The sequence below is a fragment of the Anopheles stephensi genome, chromosome 3 (genome assembly GCF_013141755.1).
Source record: "Anopheles stephensi strain Indian chromosome 3, UCI_ANSTEP_V1.0, whole genome shotgun sequence".
NCBI lineage: Eukaryota > Metazoa > Arthropoda > Insecta > Diptera > Culicidae > Anopheles > Anopheles stephensi.
The window spans coordinates 65,006,094-65,026,275 of record NC_050203.1 but is presented as its reverse complement, the minus strand read 5'-3'; the positions used below and the strand labels follow the sequence as shown (position 1 = coordinate 65,026,275).

At 43.5% G+C, this 20,182-nt stretch overlaps 1 protein-coding gene across 3 annotated transcripts; it reads left to right on the top strand.

Annotated features, from left to right (window-relative positions):
• The first annotated feature begins 17 nt into the window (after positions 1 to 17).
• LOC118511676 (nicotinate phosphoribosyltransferase) lies at positions 18 to 19,330 on the top strand. 3 transcript variants are annotated; one of them, XM_036055037.1, is made up of 11 exons: positions 18 to 951; positions 4,767 to 4,937; positions 5,024 to 5,150; positions 5,228 to 5,311; positions 5,427 to 5,554; positions 11,490 to 11,630; positions 11,721 to 11,892; positions 12,641 to 13,222; positions 16,446 to 16,711; positions 16,784 to 17,193; positions 17,271 to 19,330. In XM_036055037.1, the coding sequence occupies exons 1-11, from the start codon at positions 846 to 848 to the stop codon at positions 17,346 to 17,348; spliced, it is 2,265 nt and encodes a 754-aa protein (XP_035910930.1). In that variant the 5' UTR covers positions 18 to 845; the 3' UTR covers positions 17,349 to 19,330. The 3 variants fall into 3 exon arrangements, with proteins under 3 accessions (XP_035910930.1, XP_035910931.1, XP_035910932.1); XM_036055038.1 differs by lacking the exon at positions 12,641 to 13,222 and adding an exon at positions 15,875 to 15,979 and having other exon boundaries at positions 21 to 951; XM_036055039.1 differs by lacking the exon at positions 12,641 to 13,222 and having other exon boundaries at positions 24 to 951.
• The last annotated feature ends 852 nt before the right edge of the window (positions 19,331 to 20,182 follow it).

Genomic DNA, 20,182 nt, shown 5'->3' with positions numbered 1-20,182 from the left:
GTCACGCATCGTAGTGTGCGTGTAGCGTGGTGCGATTCTCCTGCTGTTCAGAGAACCGCGTTCGGTCGTCCCATTCAATTCTATTCTATTTTTCCACCGCAAAGGTCGTGATTGCCTTTCCCGGAGTTGCGGAAGGTGTCCGTCCCAGTTTGAGCTGCCTTCGAACGGAATCGTGAAAGGGTTTCAGCCTACTTCAGCAGCAGATTGGAAGTGACTCTTTAATGCTCACCACAGCCAGCAGCAGACTCATACGCTCACCGTGAGCTCTTGTTTTTGGCGGTCATACTTTTACACGCGAGTGTTTTCTGTTTACAATTTTCACGTTCATTCAGTAGTTGCTCTTAAAAACTGGACAACAAGCGTTTAAAACACAAGCAGTCTGGCTATCGGTTGAAGAGGCGCGTGACTTCACCATTCACCTCGAGATCTGCCCGCGCCCAGTCCGCCGTCGTCCACCCGTTTTGCGTTACACGCTCGCGCGTGTATTATAAAATAAGAAACCCCGCGTGAAACATTGTGTCACTGAGATCGTGTTGTGTTTATCCGTGTTTTGTGACGAGAGCGAGCGCGAGCTGCGGTGCGCCGAATTTCAGCCGCGGGCTGTGCAGTGCGTACGGTTGTGTGACCGTGTAAAGACAGATTTTGTGTGTGCGTGTGGATTTCCGTGAGTCTGCCTGTCGCGTCTATCGCGCTCCGCCGTAATCACTTACGCGACTGAGGTCAAACTCGATCGAAGAACGGTCTAATCTTCCTCCCAGCAACGCGCGAGACAGGCGATACGCGGTAGCAGTCAACACAAAAAGTCTAGCGAAAGTGCACCGCAAGCAAAGCGGGAGAGCAAGAAGATGTCCTCGTTAAACCGCGAACTGTCCGAGGACAGCGCGTTTGCCGCTGGTCGCAACAGTTGGAATCGCCACTATCATAACAGCGTCGTGCAGCCTCTTTTGACAGGTAAATACATGGGAGTGAGCAGGTGATGCTTTTATGTGTGTGTGCGTGTATGGTTTTTTGTTATGCTAATTATGATTTAAACGCGCAAAAAAGGGCGCGCTTGTACTACTAATGCATTTATGACGATCTTTCGAAGTAGAGCACTCTCACTGTCCCAGTCAATTCGCTTTTCACACTACTACTTACCGCAATCGGCGGATCATACGGACACCACCTGTACGAAGGACACGTGCAGCAGACAGTGGAAATGTGGTCCGGAGGTGGTGCTGAATTGATTTCCCATCCATCCCAGCCTGCTATGATGGGGTGGTTGCGGTGTACTTTCGATTTCTTTCATTCATGAGAACGTGTACGCTCATCAAGCAGTTGTACTACCACCACTACTATTACTACTACTACGTCTGCGAGTGTAAGCTACTATGATTGTCACCAACTACCGGTCCACGATCCGTGTTCGATGGTTTGCAGGATTTCGAGACCGCGTGCTACTTTTTGGCACGAGATTCGAAAAACGGATAGCGTACCGGGTGGACGCAAGACGACGGTTGTTTGTAAACAGAATGTTTCTTGCCTATACGTCGGCGGCATTTTTGAGCTACACGGTCACACAATGTTTTTCAGTCCATATAACACGTGTCTTCATGTTTAAAACAGTAAGCGATTTTGACATCTTGTTTTATTTCAATCTTGTTTTAAACATGGAAGTACTTGTATGGACTGAAGGTAGTGAGTTCTCTTTACTGAAGTAGTGTTGACTATCGTATCACTAAGTCTGGTAAGCTAAATTATATATATCCACGTTGTTATACTGGTATTTTCTTGAACATAGCCTTGGTTGAATGAAACCCTTGGATAGCTAAGGGTTTTTTGGTGCAAGGCTCTTAAGTAAAATGTTTGTAATTTCTACAAAAAAAACTTTGGAATGAACCTATTCAGATTTCCAGAGAACAGAGGGGGTTTTAATTGTTTTTTTTTTATATGAATCAGCAACTAATTATACGTCCAATGCTGAGAAAATTCCCTTTTTCTGGTAAATATTATGAAGGGTGTATCTCCAATAAATGGAAATCTTCAATCGATATGGAGCTTTTGAATAGTTCAACAATTTTCAAGGATTAAGAAGATATCTTTGTAACTGTCCACTGCTGCCAACTTTTTTCAATGTCTTGTCTGGAGTTTTTCGAACCAAAACTAGGTTTGGCGAGTCTCAAAAATTGTGACATACATTCCAGGGAAAATGATTACCAAGTTGGGGCATCTTATTGACACATCTTATCTTAATTAATATGAAGGCGAACTTGGCTAGCTGGTAGACGTACAGTAGAGAAGAAATTATCCTAATCACTGAAAGAGTTTTTATAGGCAGGATTTTTTATACAAATCTTGTGGGTGAAGTGCTTTAAACTTACAGAATTTTTGTTGATACTGAACTCTCTGTAATTTAATATTGAAAAAAATAAGGCAATCTTGAATAGATAAGTTCAGTATTTAATCAGGACAAAGCGTAGTTATAGAAAATTTTACTGATCTAAAAGCGAAGCACATTGCATGATGTAACATGATTCAACACATAATCTCATTACGAATCAAAATCTAAAGATGGAAAACTTATTTTTTTATATTTATCTCTTACGAATGCCTCTTTTTCACCCCATTCCGATAAGGTTCAAAGCATACGGTGAAACGTCATTTATAAAATTATATCACGACTATCTCGAGGAGCAAAAGCTGGGTGGAGTCAATCAAATTGATGGACCCAGCCATTCTTACGTGCCTTTCGGGGTCGTCAGGTTAATATTAGCTTTACGCACCGTTTATCATTAGATGCGTTATCAGGCTTATCTTGCGTTTGGTGGTGCATATCCATCATTATAAAACAATCACCCATAATCTTGCGTCGAGAGTGTTTATGTAGCTTCACGGCCTAGAAGACTCCGTTGCATCTGTTGCGCCCGAGGTTGATATGATGTTTGTTAAACACTACTGATAAGATGAGAAGGAAGCGGTCTCTGCTTGAAAGTCTGTCACTATCGTCATTTGTTGGCCTTTGTTTTCCCTTGTCTGGATGGGATCGGTTGGTAACCTGCGGGATGCTTCGAGGGTCAGTAAATGCTCTTCTTAAATCTACAATCTACGTACGTTTGTGTAAACGACTGTACGTGTGTGTAGTGTGTGAAATGCATTCTTCTGAAACATTGTGGAAAGATTGCGGTGTGACTTATTGCAATAAAGTGAGATTTTTATTTACGGAATATTGCATCATTTCGCTAGGAGTGCAGTCAGCCTAGATTTATCATCAACTATCACGACTTTTGAGTTTGGGTTGAGTTGATGGAAAATCAATTTTTGTTTGTATTTTAATGAATGTATGTATTGCTGGAGACTGCTTAAAACTCGTATATAACGATAGGCTTACGTCATCACTGTACAAGTGGCGTTAACTGTGAGGTAATCGTTGGCGTTTGTTGCATTTACCATGCCAATGCTTAGTTAGGAGCTGCTTTAAGGGGGTTGCTCTTCGCGGTCTGCAGATTAGGAGGATTATTAATAAACTAGCATAGCAATAAGTAAATAAATTAAACACAAAAAAATTTAATAAACCTTTCGGATCATAAGTCTTCTTAATAATTTATTGTATTTTTTTATTTACTTATTAATTTCAATTGTTATGAATATTCTATTACAAACTATTTTTTGTTATAATTATTGCTTTATAGTGTCTTACAAAGTAAGACGAATCAAAAAGGAGTAATATACAATTCTGACAGCATTTGGTTGGTAGGATAAACTACAAAAACTTGTCTATCTTAAATGTGTGTTATTATTTTCTATACCCCTTCACTCCTAATTGCTTTCCTTAAATTTATTGTTGTAAAAGGTAAAATATTTAAATATTTTGTTACCAACATGTAAATAAAGAAACCAGCAAGAAGATACATCCAGAACCGTTAATTGGACGAAGTCCCGATAGATCATATAGTTGGTACAAAATTACTTCAAAGTATTCAAAACCATAAAACATCTTAGTTTCACGCGTATCGTCGAATGTTAAAAGGACATTTGATGTTGTACAAAGGAAAGCGTCAACTTAAGATTTTAATTTATTATTCAAATATTGGTGTTTCGCTAGGCGGTAATCTTGTATGAGAAAAATAAATTGTCCTAAGACGATCATTTAAGCAGTTGATTCATGGGATCCTCTACAACATCTACATCTACATTACAAGAAGTAGGGGTGCAGATACAATTTGGGGATTATTGTCAACTGGCACCGTAACAGTACTGTCTTGATACTAAATCCTACTAAAAAAGCGTAAAATGGGAGTGCCCGAGCTATTTAAATTACAGTAGACAACAATCAGTGGCATCTTAGCGCCTCAAAACTACTCGTACCAATTGAATTTATGACTTGAAAAGAGTAGTATCGCCAATTGGTGAAGAATTTGACGGAAAAAAAAATTACAAACTTAATATCAAAATTAATATCGATGAATTTAATGGCTAATAAAAAGGAGTGTTTGGTTCGATTTCACCCATTGATTTGTTTTTGGCAACTATAGTGTGTAGTGTTAGTGTGGTCGATCATAAAACATAGGTGACAAACACAATAATTAGCAAACGTACAATTATGAATTCTACAATTATGAGATTGCACTCGAAGAATCGAGAACTGTTTCTTGATCTTTGAAGTTCTGTTTAAGCGCCAACATGTGAAAACTTTCATGGTAACATCATACTTATATGACCTTTTTTTAAATATTGTAAAAAACCGTACAACTCATAACAAAATTGTTCTTACTTCATTTTTTTCCCAGATCTGTATCAAATAACGATGGCTTATGCGTACTGGAAGTCGGGCAAAATCGACGATCATGCCGTGTTCGATCTGTTCTTCCGCACGAACCCCTTTCAAGGCGAGTTTACGATCTTCGCCGGGCTGGAGGAGTGTCTGAAGTTTCTCGACAGTTTCCACTACTCCGAAACAGGTACGTTCAGGTAGCGAAGAGAGGGAGGGGGATGTTCAACATTTTACTAACCTTTTTATTGTGTTGCCTTCGTTTCCTATCGCCAGACATCGAATATCTGAAACATGCCCTGCCCCAAGGCATCGAGGACGAGTTTTTCGATTATTTGGCGCAACTCACGGCTAAGGACGTCACCTTGTACGCAATCGAGGAGGGATCGGTTGCATTTCCAAGGTAAGAGCCCGACAGTGATAATGTGTGTAAGCGATTGAATAATAAGTTTCTTTACTCCTTTTTCCCCTGTTCTCCAGAGTTCCCTTGATCAAAGTGGCCGGGCCGTTGATCATAGTACAGCTGCTTGAAACCACTCTCTTGACACTGGTGAATTATGCAAGGTAAGATATCGGGCGCGGCACGGGTGGGAAGTATTTATCCCGTTTGATCGCAGTGCTGGTTGGTGCAAACTTTCTGAAGCGTTTCCTTACCTTCCATCAATCTTGTTTGTTGCAGTTTAATGGCTACAAATGCCGCTCGCTATCGTATGGTCGCCGGGAAGCATATACACCTGCTCGAGTTTGGATTGCGCCGAGCGCAGGGTCCGGACGGAGGACTTTCCGCGTCCAAATATTCCTACATAGGTAAGCCAATGGGAGCAAAAACTCCCCCGAACGATCGTAAGAAACTGTGTGATGTAAGATTGGGCGTGTGAAACCGTTCTTCGGCCTGCACCTGAAGTTTCCCTATAGGTTCAGGGCTGTCCCTCTTGCCCTGGAAACTGGAAATTTGCTTTTGTATGTTGAATTTTGCGCAGCACGCGATCTAACGAACCATTCACGTGTCATAATGTTTGGAGGCAAAAAGGGAAAGTGTTTGTTGGGAGGTTCACCGGCGGGTTTAACCACGATTCCGGTTCTGGAACACGCTGTACGCGGTTCAACGTTGAAGCAGCGCGTCTTACGAGCGGGGGTCGTGTTTGTTGGCGCCCTTTTACACGAAGCCCTCGAGGTAGTGCTGCATTCGGTGTAACCTTGGCAATGTGTCAAAAGCAGGAAGCATGGGCCCCTGCCGTTGTTGCCGTTCCGGTACGGGAACTAGTTTAAAAGTTCTCACCAATCAAAACTAAGGGGCTTGCTGCCGCCCGCCAAGGGTGGTGTTGTATCAAATCGTTCCCTCGCAGCGCCCCGGTGCGCGTGCGGCCTCACCAAAGTTTGTTTAGCTGGTGACGCTTTTGCTGATACAGTTTTGATTGTTTGAATGTTTCGCATTCCCAGCGGGTGTGTGGTAACGGGGGCGGTGGGGGATAAACAAAACGTCGAGGGCTAGGCCTCCCTGTTCATTGTGTTGTGATCAAGGGTGCCCTAAACTGGAGTAGATATTTCCCAACCGAACAGAATGTATACTGTGCGCCGACCTTTCATGCGCATTTTTGCCCGGCTGCATTACTTACGGCACGGCATTCGTTTAGCATAATATCGAACTTGCAGTCAATGTCAGCGATGGAAACGATCGGTAACCTTGATAAGCGAACCGAGGTGCAATGTCAAACGGAAAAGTGCATTTGATTCTTGAGGCGTAACAAAACATCCACACGCTACAAAAGGACCAGCTCTAATAGCGGCATTGTAGCCGTGTCGTGTCAATCATATGTCTATTTATTTAATAATATTTTAAAAATAGAATTTCAATACTTCCCCCGACGTATACCGACCGTTTGCATCGTTGTTATGTGTCAACTGTCCTAAGTGCCGTAGAGTTAAATAGTAGGAGCAGGCATAAAGCAGAAGATCAATCTATTTGGATGGTGCAACTATTTGAACGATCAGCAAATTTTTTAGCAGCTAAAATTATTCTCTCAAATTGTTCTGGGGATTCATCTTATCCAAGTATTTTTTTTTTACTCAAAAAACCGTCAAATCGTTAAAAAACTGTGCGATGGATTCAAAACATCCTAGGAAACTGCCAATAAATTGTGTGATAAATTCAAAAATTGTTAGGAAACCGTTAAATCAAAGGAAAGCTGGGAACAAGTAAAAACAAGTTTTGTGATACTTTTTATTTAAAAAAAGAATTTCTATTCTACATTATATATACCTTTACTATAAGCGCCTATACATCTAGTCCACGAATGCCACTAGCACACGCGACCAAGTTCAATATTTCAACCCAAATACGTACGTATCGAGCAGCTTGTTCATACCGAGCAGCCACAGCATGAAGGAAAACACACACATGAAAAAGTTTCGAATCCCAATACCGAACTGTGTTTTAATACGTTCGCGCAGCTTTTCCTTCGCCTGTTCCTTGTAATATCCTTCCAGCACCTGCCTGTACGTTTCCCTGATCGCACCAACACAGTCACACTCCTGATCGGTTTGCTGCTGTTGGTGGTGCAGTGTTACATTGAAGTGAAGCTTTTGCCACAACAGCTGAATCAGGCCCGGTGGCGGAACGAATCGGTCGTACACATCCGTACGCACCAGAAACATTAACCCAACGAGCCCTTTGCTTCGCACCTTTTGACAGCCGTAAAACACTACGTACGTATCGCTATCGGTCGCCAGCACACGGGCCTCGCTGAACCGTCGATACATTCGGTAGAGATTTTTGAAGCTGTGCGTTTGCTGGTACGCTTCCGTGCTTGTGTCGTCGTTGTAAAGCGTGATCCGGTGCAGTTCCCTGCTGTCGGCACAAACGTACCGTAACAGTACTAGGCCGCGCAGCTTCTCACTAAACAGTCGCAGACAGTGCGACGATGGCGTTACGCCGGACGGCAGGTGAAACAAGGACAGGTAGTCCGGATGGGGGTTGGTGTGTGCGTAAACGTACCATGCCTTCAGGTGGAAGAAATCTCGATTCACGTCCCGCACGTCCGATGCCGCCTGTATCGATGGGCAATCGCTATGGTCCAGCTGGTGCGATCGCATAGGATGGATGTAGATCGAAAACAGCAGTGCCAGAATGATCGCAGTTGGGCTCATTTCCACTGGAAGCAAAGGTAGACGGTTAAAAATTTGGAATCTGGCAGAAATATTCCTGAAGGCAAGATTTCTTGAAGTGATGAACATGGTGGCATTACCGAAAACTGCTCGAGCATGATTATTATTTCGTGGTGTGGTTTTCTATTTCACCGAAAAATGATGTGTGCGTTCTATTCTAGGAACAGCCCGAAACTGCGTCACCACGCACAATTAATGTTGGTTGTGAACCTTTTTGCTCATCAAGACCTTCTCATACCGGGTGTATGGTTAAAAAAGGTCGACCAACTATTCCGGAGCATGGAAAGGATGTACAGGATGTTGACAAAGAAATTAAAATCTCATTAGTTCGTGTTTCCTCAGCCCATGGAGTGGTATAGAATTTCACCACAGGTCCAAACAAATAAAGGATTCTTGCTTTACGGTTTCAGTTCGTTCCATGCTTCCGACGAAGAAAGATCCATCGCGAATCGGCAACAGAAGAGCGGTTGCTATTGAACCTGGTGGTGCTTCTTCAACCCAGCCCAGTCATAGGGGTTTCTTCATTTTCTGTACATAAATAGTACTTTATTGACAATTGCGAAGAAACGCACCGAATCGACTGGACTTTGGTTTGATGCTCTTCTAGTGCTTCTAGTGTTTGTCTTCTTGGCTTTACTCTATGCCATAAAGTGTTTCGGCCGATTGTGCTTTGGCCTAGTGTATGTGTAACTGCTTGGGCAGCGACGGCACCAATCATTTCTCAACCGTACAACCGCGTAACCCTTTGGTTGTGAACTATTCGGTGCAGCAGTTACATGCGAATCGTATAAATCGAGGCGTAGCGAGGACAAACAAATCTGCCGGGTGGCTCCTCTTGGGCCATTTGTTTGATCCCGTGCCCCTTTTGACATGACACGCGATTTTATGAGTTGCACAAATACGGCATCATAAATAGCACCACCGGCTGACGACAGCATTGCCTGTTGGTTGGCCATAGATTTGCATGATCGTAAATTGTTCTCGATCGAACCGGTAGGTTTTGCCGAACCCGTGGCAAATCGGAGCATTGCGGAGAAAGAGTTAGGTTTTGATGGGTAGTATCGATGCTTGCGGACGTTTGTTTCGCAATACTTTTACGTTTAAAAATTTAGACAAAACCGTTGAGACTGAGATTGCATTAGTAAGTAGTTTTGGAGCTCACATCTATCATGAATGTGATCGAGTGGAAGATATGATAAAGAAAGAAATTTGTCCATCTATGTGTGGAAGATCACGAAGATCAGCGCAATGATGTACTCCTTACTTACCCACTGTCTCGGAGAATTGCACAATGGGCCGCGTAGAACAAATTTTGGGGATAAAATTAGATAAAACATGTGTCTTTTTTATTGTTAGGACCTATCATGGTAAAAGACTCGTAAAGGCCTCCCTGCCCCTGACGATTTTTTTTATCACTATACGATTTACGCCTAAATGCATTCTATCATCAGTACACGTTGCGAAAGCTTCACAGTGTGCTTTCAGTGTGGTTAAAAATGGTTGAATAAGGTCAAATGAAATATTGCTTATTATTCGATTAAAACCTCCTCCTCTCCCCTTATCCTGATCATTCATTTTGGTTAAGGGAGCATTTAACTAAATTTCGGTCGCACAAGGGGAGGACAAGCGGGCTTATAACATACAAGGCGTTCTCGGACGGTTACGGAATATTGTTTCGATGGCTACTTGTTACCGGGCATAGATATTCAGTAAAGGAGAAAAAAGGCTTCTCGAGTCTTTTAGCCCTACCATAGTTTTCATCTAAAAACGATTCAACTATTCTACTATTCCAGTTTGTAGACAGTTTGATTCTGCATTTCCATGTTTAAATTATTTATAATTTGAGTATGATGGCCTGCGCCGTATTGTCAGCTTCCATGTTTAAATTGTTTTATATTTTTTATACAATTTTGATGGAGGCGCCTGGAGGTTCTTGATGGAGGCGCCTGGTCGGTAGTGCTCTTTATCCGTAGTTACAGGGTTTCGGCCCATGTAAATGGACCTTTTGCCTAGCTAATTGTAAAATTCCTTAATCATATTAAAAATTTGCCCTAATTGTTTTCGAGATTACATTATTACAAATGAAACACTTTTCAATTTTTTTTATTTTTATCCTTTTTATATTGAAACCGTATATGATCTATTTTATTTCCCACTTTAAATTTATAATTATAGTAAAAAATACAAAATAAAAAAAAATGAACGATTAAAGAATATTGATTTCGTGACTTTTTTTCCCCCAACAAACGCCCTATGTGACTAGTTTAGGCTAGATTAATTAGAGTCAGCTTCGCTGGTCATGTTATGCGAATGACACCAGATGTTCCAACCAGTAAAATCCTTCTCTTTCGGTCGTTCACGGAACGCTAGAAGACTAAAGTCCGCTAGAGGATTCAAATTTGAGACTCCTTGTAGCTCTGTTAAATTTCATGGCGAATTAAGCATGTTTTATAGCATACATTATAGCAAACAAATGTGTTTACGCTACACGAATATTCATGCCCGATAAATGATCTTTCGTGTGCGAAGTGTGTCGTGATGGATATTACCGAGCGATGCGCGTTTTTGCTGAAGCTAATCAATTTGTAACCCAGACGGTAACTGAGGGTGATTCACCAATTGATAGTCACGTTATGCAGCACTCATTTTTTATAGCACGACTAGAAGCTGCCTATGCTTATTTAAATGGCGTTCAGATGTAGTACGCAATTAAATATTACTGCAGACTTTGAAAGCGACGAACATCAGTAAAGCTGAGAACAAAAAGGAAAAATAAAAAGCAAGCATAAATGGAAACTCCATAGCCCAGCTATCTCACACTGAAAATACCTCACTGAAATAAAGAGTTCGCGGGAGAAGAAAAGAACTCTGCTGCATTTCCTTTGGAAATGCTTTCGTTCGGGCGGGGAACGGAGACCACCAACTATTACGAGGCATTTCCAAGGCACCAGTGAGTGTGCAACACACCTGCGTGGTAGTTGGTGGCTGGCTGGCTGGCTGGCTGGCGTTGGTTCGTGGGAAAGATTGATCAATAACATCACCATATAAACTAAATGTTCATGTTCATGCCATGATATCCGTTTCGATCGGCGGGGGCTTTGGTTTCACTGTTGGAAAGTTGATAGGCGGCAGAAAGTGCCATAATTTTCCTTTACAGCGTTCATTACTGTTACTGGCAGTGATGTTGCAGTTTAATGATGCGTTACCGTGCGTAGAAAGAATAAAGAGCCCCAGCTTTATTCACCTCGGTAGTGCTTCAGTATCCGGGGTCATGCGCTCGCCTACATCCTGCTGCTATCCTGGAAGCGATGATGAGTAATCAAACTATTTGTAAATTAGCCGATCACGCCACCGGTGGAAGTTGCTCGTAGAAGGAGTTTGTTAGGCTAAACTGGGTTAGTAACACAGATTGTCCTGATAAACTTTCCCGTTTGTGTACTCTATCATTCCTACTGCAAGAGCGCGCTTCTACGCTAGCAATGTTTGCGTGGAGAAAAGGATTCATCGAATTTTCTACTGCCACAACCCCATTTCTCATTGTTGCTCTGTCTATTTCGCCACTCATCGCCATTTCCAGGTGGTTTCGATGGCACATCGAACGTGTTGGCCGGCAAGCTGTTTAACATTCCAGTGAAGGGTACCCATGCCCACGCGTACATCACATCGTTCACCGGAATCGACGAGCTGAAGACGCGCGTTCTCCTCCACAAGGAAGATGGTAAGTGGCGACGCTGCTGGCTGTTGTGGCAAGAATTGTTTGATAGGCATTGTTTGGCGGCGGTGGCTCTGTTTCCTCTGTTTCGTGCAGGTACTACCCGCGATTTGCTGGAGCTGGCAATGGAACATCGGGCGGCAATAGCGAGCGTGCTGGACGTCTCCACGGACGAGAGTAGCGAGGGCGAACTGGCTGCCATGGTGTCCTTTGCGATCGCGTTCCCGGACGGGTTTATGGCACTAGTCGACACGTACGATGTCAAGAGGTATTCCGCTTCTAGGCTCTACTCTCTCGGATGATGTTTCGTTTGTTTTGTTTGGTACTGTCTATGGTTTCGTTCGTATTACTATCCTGAACCTTTAGTTTTTTTCTTCTGCCTCTCTTATCCCACTTGTTTCTGTGTCATTTATTTTCTTCCTTTCTGTACATTGATTTATTTGTGTTCTAAATTAGTGTGAAGCTTTAGTTAGACTCTTTTCTTCCCTCCCTCTTTTGCTGTGTGATACTCTGTAGCGTTGTCTTGCGGGTGTAGCGAGAATTTGGCGGTGAATCTGTTAGTCCAATCCGTTGGTAGATAGTGTGTTTCTTGCCCCCCCCCCTGTAGACCGTTTGCTAATAGGGTTAAAATTGTACGATTTTTCCGTGCCGGATCTAGTTGTTTGACAGTGGTTTCAATGGAAGTTAAGCTTAGAATGTTGTACAAAATAATGTCTTAACCCCCTTACCCGTGTATCATTCATCACTGCGCGCATTTCACGCCAGAATGACAAAAACCATGTGCCGCCGTATCGTTTGTGAGTAAAAAGGTGATCGGGTATTGCCCCCTCCGTTCGTCCTGAGTGTCCTTTGTGTGTGTGCCCTGTGCGTTGGAGCATTAAAATACATCTGATCATCTCTCGGTTTAGCTAACCTCGGTGTCAGCTCACGCTTATAACACACAACCATTATTCTTGCTCACTGTTATTCTATAATCGTGCCCTGCTGCACTGCAAACGGTGCGGTCACGCGTTCAGCGATAAATTTCCGGGCGAAGCAACGGAGGAACTGTGCGATCCAACCGATAGTGTGGTGTGCGATCCAACGTGTGCCGGTCGGTTGCACGATCTGGAAGACGAGGAATCGCTGCGTCCATCGGTCGTTTCTTGCAACCCATTGCCGGAAATACCGGAAGAAGAGTGTTGTAACGGGTGCTGTGCGGATGATGAGGAAAGTCGTTGTGCTCAGCATGCGGAAGTGGCGGAGGACGAAGCGACACACGGCGAGGAAACTGTGGACGAGGAGGAAAATGACGAGGTGCCTGTACCGGACGATTCCTGCCATGATCCACCACCGTCCATTACCGTGGAAGATGAGGAATGTGAACCGGTTGAAGAGACCGAACTGCTGGTGATAGTGAAGGAGAGCGATGAAAATGGCAATGAAGATATTGAGGATCAAAATGTACGTAAAGAGGCGGACGATGAGGAAGCGGCCGAGCTTGAGGCGCAGAATCAAACTGAAGCTCCGGAAGGCGAGGATGAGATTACCCGTTGCGCGAACTGTGAAGCATTGAACACCATGATCCATCACCTCAAGTCCGTTGGAAAGTCCTTCAGGTAATGAATGGCACAAAGCAGCGCAGACCACCCGATAGTAAAGGAAAGGACACTAATGAAGAGCCTGTCCCCTTTCATCATTATCATCCCGCATTGCCCGCATTTCATGAGACTCATCATATCGAGGAAATTGTTTGAATGTGTTTAACCTTTTTTCGGTTAGTTTAGATTTTGGTTTTTGGTGTGTGTGTGTGCGCGTTTGTATCTTCGGCCCCCCTGTTTAGCTTGGGGTAGGACGATGATGTGTAACTAATCAGCTGATGATCGATGAGCACTGAAGTGACTGATGAATGATTGAGTTTGATTTTTGCATTGCTAGACCCTCACGATCAGCATCCGATCGTTCATCAAATTCGAAACCACTACATGTACCACACAGCAGCAGCAGCTATACACACTCAAAATGTTCATTAACTTTACGAGTTTGTGCATGCATAATACCGTTTTCTATTAATATGACGTAGTAGGACATACACACACTCAAACCAGAACTAAGATTTGAAAATCTGGGTTTCCATTCTTTTTATGAAGGCTTACGTTAGCTCTGGTTACGGTTTATTTTTTGTGTTATTGGTTTTTGCTAACATTTGTTAACTAGTATGTTATTTTTAACGTTAATAATTCAGATTTGTCTTTCAGCTGTTAACCAAATTACCAGTACCCATTTTCTTATCTGCACAGTTGCATGAGCGTGCTATGTTTAAGCAAAGCTTGACCGAAGTGTGCGCTGTTGGTACTGTAATGTACATTAAGATAAATTGCAGGCAATGCAGTGCAAGTGACATCATTTATAGGTTAAATTTATTCATTACTCCATGAGTCCCACGTGTCAGGTTATCGTTTGTTATCGTTGTACAAAATTCGTTAGCAACCAAATCCGAGATTCGAATGCGAAGGACTTTCCAACGAGACAGTGAATGTGAAGCAGACAGCATAGTTTGTGAACGTTTGAAGGTGGTCGTGACCATTTTCTAAGAAAAAAAAAACCCAAAACTTCCATTGAATCCTGTCAGACAATTTGAATTTAAATATCATAGCTTTATCCCCTTTTCCGTTGTATTAGGTCCACCAGACGCTAGAGTCCCTGATGAATACTCTCAACTCTTGTTGTGCTCTATACATTCTTTACTACTGTAACAATCGGCCTGGAAACGAAACCCTTGGAACCCCGTCCATTTCCCCCTGTCATATTCTGTCCCATCTGTCTCTTATTGGTTTTATTGGTTTTCCCTCTATTTTGTTTCTATTATCTTAGTTCTTTCCTTTTCGAAAATCGAAATGTACATATACTTCCACAGTCCGAGAGAGCACTCTGCATGGCTTGTGTCAGAATAATCGTTGATGTGTTTAGTGTGCCTGGTTGCGCTAGGGGGCACCTACTCATGTATGGTGGTTTGTGATTTTTCGTTTCCCTGCTTCAACTTTCGCAATGCTGGATGGATGCTTTTATCATGCTGTGTGTAGTTTCATCAGGTCGTCTATCGTATCATAAATGTTTCACAGATGGAAGTAGAGGTTTTGTTTTTTGGCAAAATTAGTTACTACAAATGTTAAATTACATGTACAATTGAAGCAAACTTACAGAACAATTTGATTGAAATGTGTAATTTCATATGGATCGAAGCGCGCATAGCTCAGAGACGATCATGTGATCAAGTATAAGAAGAGAAGTCTGGGACACGATCTTTTGTTTGTGGGCCACGATCTTAAGCTGGTGTAAAAAATTTCTATCTTTGAACGATCGCAAATTTATTACTTACCTGTCTGGTGCTCCTATTCGGGTACGCGTCATTAGCTATGCTGACAGAGGAAGATCCAATCAGCACGAGATCTCGTCGTTCGCTGGGACAAGTAGAGTGGATTGTATTTCCTGATAAAGAATTGGAGTTCTCGTCATGTCTTTTAGACAAAAATATTAAAAAAAAATGTGTTAAGGATTTTGATATTTGATTGGTTAAAAAAATCATAGAGCAATAACGGCCGGGCCGTCACTAATGAATCAGAACAGAACAATCAGCAGTTGAACAGAAACTGCTGTTTCCTCCTCATATTCAAGGGTTTGCTGTTGCATTAAAGCTTACCAATAATGCCACGTGGCCGCGATTCAAATAATTGAAGTCTGTAAGTTCGAAGTGCAAATTTTCCTTATTCGGTTGCGCAAATCGATAAAGTCTGTGCTGCGCTGACGTTTATGAATTACCATCCTCTGTATGTTTTTTGAGGGCAGTCCTGTGGCCGAGGCGATAACGGCGCTGGTCTTCACATGGCAGGCAGGACCGGGGTTCAAATCCCATCCGGACCGTCTCCCCATTAAGTCACAGAAAGCCAGCAATGGTGGCAGGCCAAGACCTCTCGAGGTTGTAGTGCCAAGGAAAAAGAAGAAGGATTTTTTTAAATTAATTTTATAATTGTTTATTACCGAAAAAAGACACAATTAATCTTCCAATTAATTATTCTTCAAATAATGTTGTACACATTTTTCCCTTTTGTACGGTGTGCGTAATACTTATGCGTAGTGCTTTACTTAATTTATTTTTCCTCTCATTTTCTTTCTTTTCTTTCCTTTCATTGCCTTTTTTGCCTGTTGTAATTCTCGAACATAATTTGTTGCCACAAAATTGTATCATTGTAATCCGCCAAACATCTCACTAGCCGGACGTGCTGGCTTGAGCGCCATCTTGCGGATATCTGTAGAATTGTGTCCCACGTAGCACTGGTCAGCTTGTACGATCTGACGGGCCTTCATCACCTATCGAGGTTAGCACCTTAGCGAAGCGAATAGTTAAATTATCCAATAGGGCAACACATCACCCACAATCAGGGCTCACTTTCGTTAGTTGTGTGAAGTGCAGTAATGTGCCGCATGTGTAGCTTTGTAGTAGATTGTTTAACAGGACATCCATCCATCCTAACCATTGTAGTCGTTCATTTTCGTCGCAAAATTTGTTAACCGTTAACCGCCTCTGTGTGTGTGTGTGCTAACCACGTATCCTTCCTATTAATTGGTCATTTCGATATTTGCGCTGGGCAAACGCCTCTTTCAACCTATATCTACGAACTATGTTAACTATCTTTCTCTTGCGCAAACCTTCCGCTCGCTGGGCTATCTGTGCAGTGTAGTTCTAATGCAAAGCTTCTATTTCAAATCCCCATCGCTGCTGCCCTGTTTGCCTCAACCGATGGGTGTTTCTGTTTCTTCTGTTTGGTGGCACCATTTCCGTAGGAGTGGTTTGCTGAACTTCTGTGCCGTCGCACTAGCGCTAAACGACCAGGGTTACCGGGCGATCGGTATACGCATCGATTCGGGCGATCTGGCGTACCTGAGCTGTTTGGCGCGGGAAACGTTCGAGCGGATTGCGGAACGTTTCAAGCTGCCGTGGTTCAGCAAGCTGACGATTGTCGCGTCGAACGACATCAACGAGGATACGATACTGAGCCTGAACGAACAGGGTCACAAGATCGATTGTTTCGGCATTGGAACGCATCTGGGTAAGAGGAGTGAATAATTGAGACGAGTGGAACTGGCGTAAGTGTGTTAATTGTGCCATTTTTCGTTCCCAGTAACATGTCAGCGTCAGCCAGCACTCGGCTGCGTCTACAAAATGGTGGAGATAAACAACCAGCCACGCATCAAGCTGAGCCAGGACGTGGGCAAGGTGACGATGCCGGGCAGCAAGAACGTGTTCCGGCTGTACGGTGCGGACGGGCACGCGCTGATCGATCTGCTGCAGCGCGTCGATGAAAATCCGCCCGAGGTTGGCCAGAAGGTGCTGTGCCGCCATCCATTCCAGGAGTCGAAGCGGGCGTACGTCATCCCGACGCAGGTGGAACCACTGTACCGGGTGTACTGGACCGAGGGCCGGGTAGCGCAGGTGCTGCCCTCGCTCGAGGAGGTGCGCGAACGTGTGCAGGCATCGCTGAAGACGTTGCGCCAGGATCACAAGCGGACACTGAATCCGACCCCGTACAAGGTAAGCTTCGAAGGGGAAGTTTCCTCATCGCTCGATTGATTCCGACTACACCCGTTCCGTTCCGTTATCTGTGACAGGTGGCCGTGAGCGATAATCTGTACAACTTCATCCACGAGCTGTGGCTGCAGAATGCACCGATCGGCGAACTCTCATGATAAGTCGGTTGTGAGGCAAAGGATGAGCAGCCCCGAGATGTGGAGCCCCGTTTCTTCTTCTCACACCTTCTAAAGGTGTGCACAGTTTTTACCGGATGCAACATTGATGCAGTGTTGCTTGTTTTAATTGCGGTTTGTTTTTTTGCTCGATTTTTATTTAATCCAATTTTAATTTTTTGTTACCCCTGGTTGTTGTACGTGTTTTTAACGGTTACAAACCGATTCAAACCTTTTTGTTTTGTTTGTTTTTCCTGGCCATCCAGCATCATTTTTAACTTCCGAACTTATAAGTGCGTGTGACGGTGTTTGTTTTAGGATATTAATTGTGGATAATGTGTGCGTGGATAGTAGTATTTGTAGTCGAACATTTTGTGATCCATTTGGCGCGTGACGTACCCGTGTGCGTTAGTGACGATTCCCGATCTGACTTTGTCCGCGAGAGTTTCGCTGAGTACAGTTCGGTCCACTACGGAATGTACCGACGGAGCGAGCGATTTGTGTTGGTTTTTGCGCCAAGTGCAATTGTATCGTGTAGCAGCAGAAGCAAATTAGCAAAGCAATGCCGTTTGTTGGTGTCTCTCGCTCTCATGTCTCATGGCGACGAGTAACAGTTTCCGCTAGATATTATGTAGCTCTTTCCCTCAAAAAAAGAAAAACCAGTTGGTTTGAGTGAAAGCTTATTTTTAATGGAATAAAACAGAACCAGATTTGTTACAGCCATCAAAAAAAGGAAAGAAGCAAACTTCTCAACACGTTGTTAAAACACATATATTTACAGTCATTCCTTTCCCATTGGCATTGGCTCCCGGCTTGGGGAGTCTGGTCGGGGAAATAGCGTTGCAGCATGTAATCTCTTAACTATAATAGTAGTACCTATTGCACCACGTAATAAATGCCGCAAACGGATGTTAGTGACAGGAGTATATTGAATCCTTCCCAAAGGACACTATTTCTTACATAGCTAAAAAGCCAGCACGTAGATTTGAACGTTCTCGAAGGGCAGAAGGAACCACAAACTGTACAACACGGACAATTTGCATATCTTCCATAAAAAAACCCCAGCTAGGACGTGAAAGGAAGTTAGCAAGCAGATGGTTCAGCAGTTGCATCTAGGTATAGCTCCCAGGCCCACGACGACGGAGTCTTGTGATATGTTGTCAGATGTATGGTAACCGTGAGCGTTTAATGAATATAACTATTACATTACACTTATTTGAAATTGGTAACGTTCTAACGTAACGGATTTGGTACACACAACAAAACTTTGGCGCAAACGTGTGCAAAATGTTGCAAAATGCAAACACATCACCGTGCCTTACAGATACAGGATCCACGAAGCGATGTAGCGAGTAGATTTCGATGGCATTACGCCACGAACCCAAGCACAGCAGAGAGCATGACGATAGCTGAGATTCGCCCTGAGCTAAATAGAACGCATTGAATTGTGATAGTTTTGTTCTTCGCCACGAGCGGATGCAACCACATGCAAATACTACTAAAATGACGGTTAGTTCTTTAAAAATAAGCATTCACGATGATTCTTCTTTAAAGGTTCTTTCTTTGTCTCCAATGTAATTCCTGCAAACGCAAACACACAATTAGCCTGTAATGCAATGTGACTTTAAACTCCTAAACACTGCACTGCACGATGCATTCCTACTACTAGCGAGGGGGCAAGGGCAACAACCAATAATGCAATACACACAGCCGTCGTGCGTGGTTGAACTTCACCTTTACACCTTCCCGAAGGAGGTATCTGTTGTTTTGGAATGGAATAGAACACTTAGCTATTGTTGGTCGAGTGGCGTGTGATATGTAGCTTGGCGAGCTACAACGAAACAAACACGAATAATGTATAACATGATAGTGCACAATGTTAAATGTGGAAACAGGAAACACACAGCTGCATCATCCGCGGAATGGAATAAAAATGTTGTTTAAGGATTGAGTAGAAGAGAGCGAAGGGAGGGGGTACCGCTTAAGTTAGTTGGTGTGCCGTTGTTCCACGACGTACTGTTGAAAGAAATGAGTGTCGAGCGTTATCTATGGCGCTGTTACAGGTTAGTTGATACACATCAACTTGGATTGTCTGGTACCAGTCTCATGACATGATCGGAGCTCACGGGAGTCTAGCGGGTCTAATTCGCTGTACACGAGAGAGATATCATCGTGGCTCGACGAGACGCTGTCCTTCAACTTCCAACGTTGATTATGTTATCAGCAAGGGTCTGATCATTAGGCTATCGTCCGGAATCCGATATCCCCTCTGCTGTACTGCTGTTGGGTTTGATCCCATCTGGAATACGTGGCTGTAGTCCGGACTCCCACTGGCACAACTGTGCTGGCCACTCGTGTAGCTGTTCGGCGCTTCCTTACCGCTTATCATTTAGCTCTCCCTCCCTATCCATATCCGTGCAAGCTTCATTGTAGCTTGCTCCTGTTAAACGAACTTGATGTCCCTTCCCGTCGCCTCCGCGATAGACTTCCCCTCTGTATCCTATCCCGCCACACCTGCTACGTTTCAAACGATCCTCTGCCCTGAGCTCTATCGGCATTCAATAAGAGTTATCACCTGTTCGACTATAATGTTCCAATGGCAGAAAGCATTTTGATAGTTTTGGTCAGAGTCCTTGTTCTCATGATCATCCTCATCCCGAAGATGAGCACTACGTGCTCGATCCTTTGGTAAGCTTCTACGCCAAAGAATCAAATCACTGATGTCTATGCAATTAGCGTTTTTAAAGGATTGTTCCCGACTCCGAGTTCTGGCTGGTCTTCACTAGACCAGTCTGAAAAGATGCAATGAAGAAGTTTACCCTGCCTACCCAGTTGTA

Bases quoted from the DNA above. Each gene is read 5' to 3' on its own strand.
- LOC118511676 (XM_036055037.1), top strand. From the start codon at position 846: ATGTCCTCGTTAAACCGCGAACTGTCCGAGGACAGCGCGTTTGCCGCT. The intron at 5,312-5,426 runs GTAAGATATCGG...TGTTTGTTGCAG, and splicing joins ACACTGGTGAATTATGCAAG to TTTAATGGCTACAAATGCCG. The intron at 11,893-12,640 runs GTATTCCGCTTC...TCACGCGTTCAG, and splicing joins GACACGTACGATGTCAAGAG to CGATAAATTTCCGGGCGAAG.